Below are 10823 nucleotides of genomic sequence, written 5' to 3'. Positions count from 1 at the left end.
GTTAATGGTATTTAATTTAAAATAGAGGAAATAAATAGAGTCTACTCTCCAGGAGTGCTGGAGGTGTCATGATGAAGATGGTACTCTAGTACACATGCTCTGGTCCGCCATACACATCATCATAGAAACTAGAATCACCTCCTCGTGGGCGTATCCCTCCTCCACTCAGACTAGTTCCAGGTCTAACCATAGTCAGAGAAAATATTAAACTTTTGTGTGAAATTTTCTCATAAATTGCTGTGACCAACAAAATCTAATCAGTTTGTCCCTGAGTCCAGCTGAACTTTTGAAATGAAACATCTGAAGAAGTTCCTTCAAGGTGTTACTCAGATTTCAGGACGTACAACTAGAAAACAGTATTTCTGCAGCTCTGACGCCGGCGTGAGGAATAAAAATGAGCAGCCTACATATCCCCTTCTCCCCCACTCTGTTTATTCTGGGTGACCTGAATCCAGGTCCTGCTGACTGGGTCCAGACCGTCCTCATGTTAGGACAGAGGCTCTGCACCAGCGTCGTCTCTGTGGCTGTTTGATAAGGTGGAGGAGAATCACTTGAAACGGGGCCGTACCATTCCTATATATCAGGAGTTTAAAGGCGTTTCCAGCTCAGTTAACGGATACATGAAGTGCATTTGGTTGGAATTATAATAATAATATAATAGATCAACGGAGGACGTGATATCCACTCTACACTATCACTATTACAGCTCTGCCTTCAACACAATCACCTCATCGGAGCCGTCAGTGAAGCTCCGGTCCCAGTCAGAGAAACTGGAGCCTGGACCGTCTGACCAGCAGACCACAGTCGAGCCTCTTCACCTCACTCCTTGAGCATGGGCCGGGCAGAGTCCCCCTTCCACCTCTACCACCTCTTCACCCCTGTGTAAAACTATAAGCTCTTGGGGGATTTACCTGGTCTATGTAGAAGGCCGTCCCTGAGCGGATCTCTCTCCTCTGCTTGAGGTCCGTCTCTGTGGTGTCTCTGGACAGAGCCACGTACTCCACCTCCCGTTTGGTCAACTCCTGCTCAACGACAAGGAAAGACTCGGCTTCACACAGCGTTTCAGGAGTCCTCTCAAAAGTTAAAGGCCGACGTTGTTTCAATATAAAACCAGAGCATTGTACAATCACATTACATGAACTAAATAAACGATGATGATGTAATTCAGGTATCCAGCTGTGAGGGCTGTTAATTCATATGTTCATACACTGACTGCAGAGTTTTCATCATGTAGCTGCTCAGCTAACTTTGTTACATTCACTCATCTCATGCACATTTATGAAAAATGATCATTAAGATCATTTGCCAGAAAAACTTTATGAGTCTAATTAATATTAACACATGGTAAAACTAGAAGAGTCTGTACATGTTCTACACATCTAGAGGAAACATCCATGAGGACAGGAATATAACCAGATTATTGTGTTATGTTATATTATATATTGTGGAAATCATATTCAAGACACACTGTGTCCATGAGCACTGATAAACTATTGAAATCATATAGACGGTCTTAATATAGTTTTCCAAATACTTCACAGTTCTGCCTTGTGTGTGTGTGTGTGTGTGTGTGTGTGTGTGTGTGTGTGTGTGTACTCACAAGGTACTGCATTGCTATGGATCGTCTCAGGGGTCCTGGAGGACCAATGAGAAACACGTCCTGGCCCAAAAGGTCTTTCTGCATGATCCACCGTAGGTGCTGAGCCACTGTCTGCGGCAGCGAGTCTGAAACTAGAAAGAAATAAAGCTGTAGTAACTTCTGCCTCCGCCTTCCTCTCATTCCACACGTCTCTCAGACAGAAAACTACATACTGTGTTTGACAGGAACGAGTTCTGGGTTCCGGGGTGTTTTGAGTTTGTAGGTGATCTCTCCGATCTTCACTGTGTCACCTGCAAAAAGATGGATGAACAAATACATGAGAGTCTGACAGACTGTGCCAGTCAAAGTCAGGACAGTACATTATCAGATTCTACTGATAACTAACACAGGTGACTAATTGACTGCTTGCTGATGAATAGCTCTGGTTTGTGCCTCTCATGTGACAATCATCTTTAGATTTAGCTTTAACTGCTGTTCTGAAGAAGCTTCTGAATCCCTCTATTGTACTTAGCTGCTTCAGTTTCAGGGTCCTGGTAATAAACACGCTGACTCGCCGTCTCACCATCACTAGTTTTATTAGTTTAAACTTTGCTTTTCCTAGTGTGATGAGTCAAAATGTTGCTGTTAGAAAGGCCAACAACCTTTGTTTACTAAGATGCAACAGTTTCTTAACCCAACAAACATGGCAGCCAAACATATACTTGCTCTTTTTGTACAACACAATTTACAATCATTGTAGTTGTATATAACAATATGTAATAATATTAAGTTGTATGAATAAACTTTGTATACTTTCAGTTCTACACTGAGAAAATGATCTTTTAACAAAGTGAAAACGTCTTCAAATCAACAGGAAGTGTTGATAAAAAACAACCTACAAAGTTTATTCCTTCTTTCTTTCATTTACAGTTGTAAATATTAATGATGAGTTTATAACATTTCCCATAAGAGCAGTGGTCAAACAGCCTGATTGCTTTATGATTTATTAACCTTATCAGAAAATAGCACAGACAAACTATATGTTGTTTGAATCAAAGGTAGCTTACCTGTACATTAAGTCTTTAGTGGCAGTAAAGTGGCTTGACATGGTTGAATGTTTTAACCTTTCACCCATTAGCTAAAAAACGTGCTGTTCACATTCTCAGTCCAAAGTGACGTCACATGTTAAATCACACACGTGTCACCTCATTGTGTTCAGCTAGAAATCATCATTTTATCACCTTTCAACCAGTTTCACTGCTGTCCACAAATGAGAGCTAACTATTTATCAAGCTAGCTGTGTTACCACAAGCAGAAAAGTTCTGTTTCCGGTTGAAAATTAGCTTTAAACTTCGCTCTCTTTCTCTGTTATAGCTGGATTGAACCGACTGTAACAGGTGGGTTACCTGAGGACGTGTTGAGAAGTTTGACCTCACGGGTTCTCCACATCCAGCCGTCTCTCCCCAGGACACAGCCCAAGATGTTCCGCATCCTCCTCGCAGCGACTCCCGCCGCGGTGCCGCGACATAAAACCTGACTGTGCATTTTATTTTAATTATTCTATTATTCTAAAACATAATATTATATAAAGTCCAGGAGCTTCTTACACATCTATGTCCTGCCCGGCCTCACTCCCATTTCATAACAACTGTCAGCTCATGCTGTCGGAGAGGGAAGATAATAAAAGAGGGACAACACTCTGGTCCGGAACTAAAGTCTTCCGTAGTGGTTTGTATATAAACGTCCCTTTGGTTCCGACTTAGTTTTTACATTAATAACATCGTTTTGTGACTGTAAATATAAAGCGTTGCTTTGCTAAAGTGAATAAAATAGTAAAATAAAGGTTTTGAATGATATTTGATTTTTTATATGTTTGAATTTTAAGCTGTAACCTTTCTGTGTAAGTGGCTTCAAGACTCAGTCAGTTTAGAAATAATATTGAGACACTATTTAGGTAAAGGACATCATTTTTATGTAACACTTAAAAATGTTACATAACATGCAAGTGTATGTTTGAGTTAGAATAAAATCAACCTAACAAACTCGTAGGTTATATCATGCACCAGAGTAGATGTCTATATTATGATTCATGTTTATATTTTGTATGAATTCAATGGTTCTGTTTTATTATCGTCTCCTTATGACCTCACCCTTCTCTTAATTCATCCATTATACTGTAAATATAATTATGACTCTGATCCAAAACACACATTTCATTATTATTATTATCATTATTATTATTATTATTATTATTATTATTGTTATTATTATTATTATTATTGTTATTATTTCCTGTTCCGGTAGAATAGAATAGAATAGAATAGAATAGAATAGAATTTATTTTCAGTGTTGGTCTTGAACAGATTTAATAAGAATAAATGTTGCTTTAAAAGAACACAATTGCAGTCAAACAGCCTAAAAACAAACAACAAAGATATAATTATCATAATAAATAAATGAATAAATTAATTAATTAATAAATGTGTGTTGGTCAAAGAAAGTGTTTAGTGCCTGAATAAAGTCATTAAAAACTCTATCATCTCATTAAGTGGATAAGTCGATGACGTCATTTGAACTCCACTCGCATTCCCAGTAGACCCACTCACGTGCACGCGCGCACACATATAGCTTCCCTCCTCGGGACAAACCGTTGTGGATCCGCTCTCTCTCTCTCTCTCTCTCTCTCTCTCTCTCTCTCTCTCTCTCTCTCTCTCTCGCACGCGCGCGCGCGCGTTTGAGCGGGTTTGACACTTGTCACGTGGAGCGCTGACGGGCTCGGGCCTGGAAGGAGCCGAGCGGAGGGACACGGAGCGGGGGGGGGGGGGGGGGGGGGGGGCGGTGTGGCGGAGGAGGTGTGGTGGTTGTAGTAGTAGTGGAGGGACGACGAGGCGAATTAAATCCCGTCTTCTCAGCGCGGTGTGAGGGCAGCGAGGCCGGCCGTGAATTCCTCCACCTCTCCCTCATTTCGGTTCTTTTCTCCCCGGAGCGGACACACTCAGGTCCGGGACTATGGAGGACGTCTACCGCTACACCCGCAGCCCTGCCTGGGAGGAACTGGTTAGTAACTGCTCAACACGGGAGACTTTCTTTTTTATCCGCCTCTCATTTCACTTCGAGTCTGTTCAGTTTGCTCCAAGACAGAAACACTTAGAGCTTTTATTATTAATATACAGTGTCTGTGTGTCTGAGGAGTTTGGACTGAAGCTCTGTTAGTTTGGAGGGATTTCCTTTATTCGGACGTGATTTGTATCGTGGGCTAAAACCGTTAAATTGTCACTTTATACCGTGTTAATGTCTTTATAAGAGCTGGTTGTACTGAGAACAACACAAATACTGACGGTGTTACATAAAGAAATGCGATTTCCTCGGATTTAATGACCAACACGCTGTTTATTCTCAGATGAAAAGAGTGACTTCTTCTTATTTTTCTTCTTTTCTTTCCTGTCAATTTCCTTAAAAAAATCCAGGTTCTATTTCTTCCTTCTCGCAGAATGGAAATTAACTTTAATTATTTAAAAATCTAGTCTCACATTTACATCTAGACTAAGATTTACTAATTAAAACTAATTAGGATCTTGTAAAAAAAAAAAATAATAATAATTGTAATATTTTGTTTAAACAAATCCAACACAGTACAGTTTATTCCTTTATACACATATTTATTTAACAGAGTGAAAGAATACTATAATGAGATTAATGAACATTATTGTTGGTTGTAGAATCATTAGCCAAATATGAGCTGATTTTATTGATTCACTGTGACATTAGTTTTAATGTTAACCACCTGCTCCATAGTTTTTAGCACCACTGCAGGTTATTTAAATGAAATGAAGGAGTTTGTGGTGATATTAGCTGCAGTGTTGGTGTGAAGCAGCCGCTAGGGTCTGCCATGCCACGGACATGTCCGCCGGCTGACGGAGTGGATGAGGCGGTCTCTAGCCCGGACTGGCTGTGTAGGCTGGAGCCATAACCGTCAGCCAAGCAGGGGCCGGGGAGAGGAGGTGGGGGGTGGGTTTATACCGCTGTACCGCGACATGTTACATCCCCTATGCGTTTACCAGCCCACACACACTCCAGCAAACACAGCCGCGCTCATCACGGAGACACCGAGACATGACGGCGAGGAGAGACGCGTCTCAGCCGCTCGGCAGCTCTCGCCTCCCGGAGAGGAAGGGAGCGGCGGACCGGGCGAAGGCTAACCCCGACTGGTTTTATCCTTCCCCTCGACAGGAGCCGGAGAAAGGGCCGGCGTCCGCGGCGGGGATCCATGCCCATGTGGTGGGCGCTGTCGCCGGCTCCGGTGCTGCAGACGAGTCCTCCGACTCCGAGGCAGAGCAGGAAGGCCCCCAGAAACTGATCCGGAAAGTGTCCACCTCCGGGCAGATCAGGAGCAAGGTAAGACCCCCCCCCCCCCCCCCCGACTCTTTGTCTGTCTTTTACTTACATGGATGTCTGGATTTGGATTTCACACTGGTGCCTGGGTGGTTTGTTGATAGGAGAGGGGGGGTGGAGGTACATGAACATAAGGCTGGGGTGTCCCTGAGCAAGGCACTGATTGACTTTAGCAGCAGCAGAGCGCTGTGTTTACCTGCTGCTGGGTTCCTATAGATCCTGATGATGTCCAGTGACAGTGATAACGGTCTTTACCTCTTCACCTCTCACACAGTAAGACCCAGGACTCCTACACACTGACTCCATCTTTATTTGCATTCAGAAACAGACATTTTCTGCAACAGAAAACTTGCTAAAACCTGTTGCTTTGATAAGTTTAAGTGTTTATCTTCAAAGTAGTGCAACCTAATCGCAACTCAATTAGAGCTGCAATGATTAGTCGATTAATCGATTAGTTTATGAACAGAAAAGTAATGTGCAGTTATTGTGATCATCAGTTAATAGTTTTTTATTCAGGCAGAAACTCTTCAGTGTCTATGATGTGAAGATTATTTGTAAAACATGCAAATTGAAGCATCTGAGCTCTGAACTATAGTGAATGGTAGCTTATACTATTGCTGATGTTTATAACTTATAAACTAAATTACTGATTTATCTATTAATCAAGAGAATAATTTGCAGATTAACCAATGATGAATTACTCTAAATTCATTAGATCTATTTTATTTATTTTTACAGATTTTGAATTCATCATTTACACATTATTTATTGCAAATATATATATTTTCTTTAAATTAAATTCTAACGCTCCATCACAATAAATCTATAAATCTATTTTGAATTTAAATAAAAACACACAGTCTTTATGTAACTCAACTGTATGACACGATGTAAAGTATATACAGTGTATGTGAGGAAGATTTAAATCAGTTTGTATAAATAATAAATCATGTTTTACATAAATAAAAATGGAGGGTCAAGGACGGGCTGTGTTTGAGGTGCGGGGCGAAGTAAGAGGACGCTGCGTTAATTCTTCCCTCTGACACCTAAGCTCTCTTGGACCACTTATCTCTTACACGGTAAACGAGTGCCATCCTCCCACACCAATGGATCCACTTAATTATTGACTGCTCCACTCCACCCCACCTGCATTATTCAGCATGGGGGGGGGGGTATTTAAAGACTGGGGGCAGAGGGGCGGCTGGTCGTACCTTTCTGATGCTAATTCCTGTCAACCAGTGAAGTGCAGTGCTGCCCAGAGGACAGACCCTGCAGGGCTGCAACAATACATTTTCATTTTTTATGTTTTTAATAAATTCATTAATAGTTTTGTAAAAAAATGTAAAAACAATAATGATAAATGTGCATCAGAAGAAAAACAAGCAAACCGTCACGTGTGAGAGGCTGAAACCAGCAGATGTTTGGTCCTTCATCTCCATGAATAATAAATGATGTATAATGAAAGTTCCAGGTTTACAGCTCCATGATGTGGAGCCAGGTTAAAGGCTGATGTCGTATAAGAGGATGAGTGTAAACACAGACGCAGCTGATGTTGGTTGAAATTTCCTGCAGGACCTTTTTTATTGTAAGTTGATTTTTCCACACTGACTCTGGACTCACCTGTGGCCTCTGGAGTCGGAGCGGGAGATTTAAAAGTCAGGTTGCCGCGAGTCATGACGATGACCAGTCTGACTGCAGACACGTAGGTAAACTGAAGGGATGCTGCCTTCGTCGGCTGGCAGAGAGATCTAATCTGCTCTGTCCAACTCTGCACGATGCTCTGAAACGACTTCATGCTGCTATCACCACGGCATGAAGCACTCGGACTGTAATTGTATCGGTGTGTTTAGCGTGTTGACACTGTGCGAACAAAGGTCTCAGGGTTGTTGTTGTGTGGGTCAGTGGGTTTTTCTCTCCGAGTGTGTGTGTGCATGCTGGGAGTTACTAATGGATCATGCAGGCACTGACTCACTGAGTGTTGTTCCACTGGGTTGTTTGCTCAGCTCTGGACTGTGTGTGTGTGTGTGTGTGTGTGTGTGTGTGTGTGTGTGTGTGTGTGTGTATGTATACTTGCCCATCACATTGTCTATGTCCATCCCTCTCCGTCCACTATCTCTCTGGTTCTTCGGTTGCTACAGGCAACCACATCTTTGGTCCCTTATTGACCGAGGCCGTGGCGATGCTGCGTGTGAGACAGCTGCTTCGGTTGAAGGGGGGCACATATGCCACACAGTTCGTCTCGGCTGTGAACTTCTCAGACACGAGCGCTCTCTGTCTCCACTTGGAGAAAATCTAGAGGAACACGTCAGTGGATCAAAGCAGACGAGGAGAGAGGAGGAAATGCCAGCGAGTTTACAGAAATGTCCGAATGAACCACTCATTTATCACAGAGGAGGAGAGATGACATGTTGCTCATCATGAAACTGGGAAACAGAATTAAACAAGCTGTTTTATGAATTTGTAGCTTGTGTAACAAAACCTGATAAAACTCTTTAACGATCTTATTTACAGAAAGATTTAGACAGAAGTGAAGTGGAGCTCTGACTCTTCCTCTCACGGCTACAGAAGACAGTGCGACTAACATCAGCTAACTTTTCTCTTTGTCTGCCTGACGTCCACTATTGTTGACGTCCAATTATAAACCCATCATGGCAAATCAACATATTGACGGCTGTGAGTAGTTGTTGTTTTTATTGAATGAGCGGCTGAAGCAGAGATGAGACCCTGAGGTCTCTCCTGTCAGCCTGAGAGTAATGGAGGGAACCTGATACGCCATCATACAGTATGCGCATCAAGTGGTGAATACAGCAACTCGTACTGTTGCAATCAATCAATCAATCAAATTCATTAGTACAGCATTTTCATACAGGTTTGTGCAGCTCAAAGAGCTTCACAGACTGATGAGATAAAAAGAAAAGGACAAATCAAGTCAGAAAGCTGACGATGAGATACAGATTTAAAAAATAAAAGTATTAATGATAGAATAAGATACAATAATAAAAGAATAGATAAAATAAAGTGATTGAAATGTATGAAATATTTAATGAAAAGCCAGGCTGAAGTGGTATGTTTCGAGTTTACAGTAAAAATGTGTATTTCATCCATTAAACTACTAATAACAAAGAGCACAAAGATATCTCTCAGAATCAGGACGAGGAAACATGTTGCTACAGTCTTTTTCTCGCCTGTTATCTCCACTCTCAGCCCCCTCGTTGTCTTTTCAGGGTGTGCTGTTGCAGCTTATAAACTTGTGACTAATACTGTAGCTGTGTGATTGAAAGCAGAGCTAATGGCATGTTGGATCCTGCTGCTGCTGCTGCTGCTGCACGGACGACGACACTGGGACAGCACTGCGAGTCTGACACCGGACGATCCAGATCAGATAGGTGTGGAGTTAGTCAGAGCTGAGGATGAGACGCTGTAGAGAATACTCATCTTCGCTTCATGTCTCCCACGAAGAGGCGACGCACTGTGACTTACATTTATGGGAAGTAAGGCTGACTCCTCTGGATAAATACTCTTGGAATCAGGTGTGGATTGAGTTTTTTGGTGGTTATGCACTTGCTGATTTAATTTACCTTTCTCTTTTTATTGTATTTCCATATGGGAGACGCTCAGAGAAGGAGAAACGAGCCTTCCTCAAAGTGTTGTGGGTTTTGCCCACTCAGATGTCTTGTACTTCCTGTTGAGAAAGCGTGGGCAAACACTCCTCTGGAGGATTGTAACTGAGACTGTACTTAAACAGGAAATTTGCCACTTGCTTTTTGCATTTGAAAAGTTGTTTTTCATGTTGGGGGACGTGATGAGGAGAGGCTGTAAAAGAACACGAGTCTGTGAATAAGAGAAAGTCGACTTGTAGAAGTCGCAGCGGTCGGTTTCTCTCTGGCAGGAATCGTAGCTGCAGCGTAGAAACAATGTAAAGTCGAGTCCTCGCCTGTCCAGAGCTGTAGCTGAAGCTAATTGAGGTAATTGTGTGTAAATTGCCGGCCTCAACAACATCACTTAACATGGCCCTGCACCCACTTGACACATGTATAACTACCCATATGTGGTCCGGTTGCACAATGGAGATCACAGACAGAGGAATTACCCCTTCCCAACTGCTGGATTGTAATTTTCCCATCACCGTGGGGAAATTTTAGCATGTGGTGGGAGTCTGAGGAGGAAGGGTGCAGAGTTACAATTACACCCAACAGAGAGGACAATATGCCAGCAGGAGAGTGGTGGAGGTGGAGATTCAGCACTGGTCTCTAAAAGGACTGGATTGTTCTGGCTCCACAGACGCTCCAGTCTTACTCAGGAATGACGAAGGAGTTGCTGATGGAGGTGTAACTGCGTGGAATGATTCCTGAGACAGTGGGCTTCTCTCAGCATCCGCTCAACACTGTGGACACAGACGTAAGCAGTCTGTATGGAGCAGTTTGTCTCATCACTCATGAGGTGAAGTTGTCAGACGGGGGATGGGTTTTTCTCGTGGCTAGCTACTGTACTGTAAATGTATGTAAGTCTTTGTATGTGCAGCAGGTACAAGGACGTGTATGTGTATATGTGTGAAGAGGAAGTTGCAATAATGGAGGTAACAGGCAACAGAGAGGTCTGGTTCCTCCACCACAGGCTGGTTGTCCTCCTATAGTCAGTGTCTTTAAAGCTGCTCCAGTGTAAAGGTCTGTGTCCATGTATAGTGTGATTATAGATTATAGATCAGCTCTAGCTTCTATATTAATACTGTGAAAGTATCAAAGCCTCAGTCCACAGAGAAATGCACACAGCCTGTATTCAGAAACTGAGCCTTAAAACCAGCCGTCAGGACTTCTGGAACTTTGTGATGTCACAACAAAGCAGTCACCAAGCC

At 42.6% G+C, this 10823-nt stretch overlaps 2 protein-coding genes across 2 annotated transcripts in view; one reads left to right on the top strand and one right to left on the bottom strand.

The window, feature by feature from the left end:
* The window catches only part of vwa8 (von Willebrand factor A domain containing 8), a 63817-nt gene extending 60542 nt beyond the window's left edge, over positions 1 to 3275 (bottom strand). The window contains exons 1-4 of the mRNA XM_023393477.2: positions 2986 to 3275; positions 1813 to 1890; positions 1601 to 1731; positions 912 to 1022 (exon numbers count right to left, since the gene is read on the bottom strand). Coding sequence (XP_023249245.2) covers positions 912 to 1022; positions 1601 to 1731; positions 1813 to 1890; positions 2986 to 3124 — 459 coding nt within the window. The 5' untranslated portion in view covers positions 3125 to 3275. The remainder of the gene's footprint in view (positions 1 to 911; positions 1023 to 1600; positions 1732 to 1812; positions 1891 to 2985) is intronic.
* Positions 3276 to 4417: 1142 nt separating this feature from the next.
* Positions 4418 to 10823, top strand: part of dgkh (diacylglycerol kinase, eta) — a 56648-nt gene continuing 50242 nt past the window's right edge. Inside the window, exons 1-2 of the mRNA XM_087170225.1 lie at positions 4418 to 4636; positions 5810 to 5974. Coding sequence (XP_087026351.1) covers positions 4589 to 4636; positions 5810 to 5974 — 213 coding nt within the window. The 5' untranslated portion in view covers positions 4418 to 4588. The remainder of the gene's footprint in view (positions 4637 to 5809; positions 5975 to 10823) is intronic.

Source organism: Seriola lalandi, unplaced genomic scaffold (assembly GCF_002814215.2).
Source record: "Seriola lalandi dorsalis isolate HSWRI2012SDOR001 ecotype SW California unplaced genomic scaffold, Sedor1 jcf7180002054936, whole genome shotgun sequence".
Lineage (NCBI taxonomy): Eukaryota > Metazoa > Chordata > Actinopteri > Carangiformes > Carangidae > Seriola > Seriola lalandi.
Note: the sequence above shows the minus strand (reverse complement) of the source record. Positions and strands in the feature narration are given on the sequence as shown.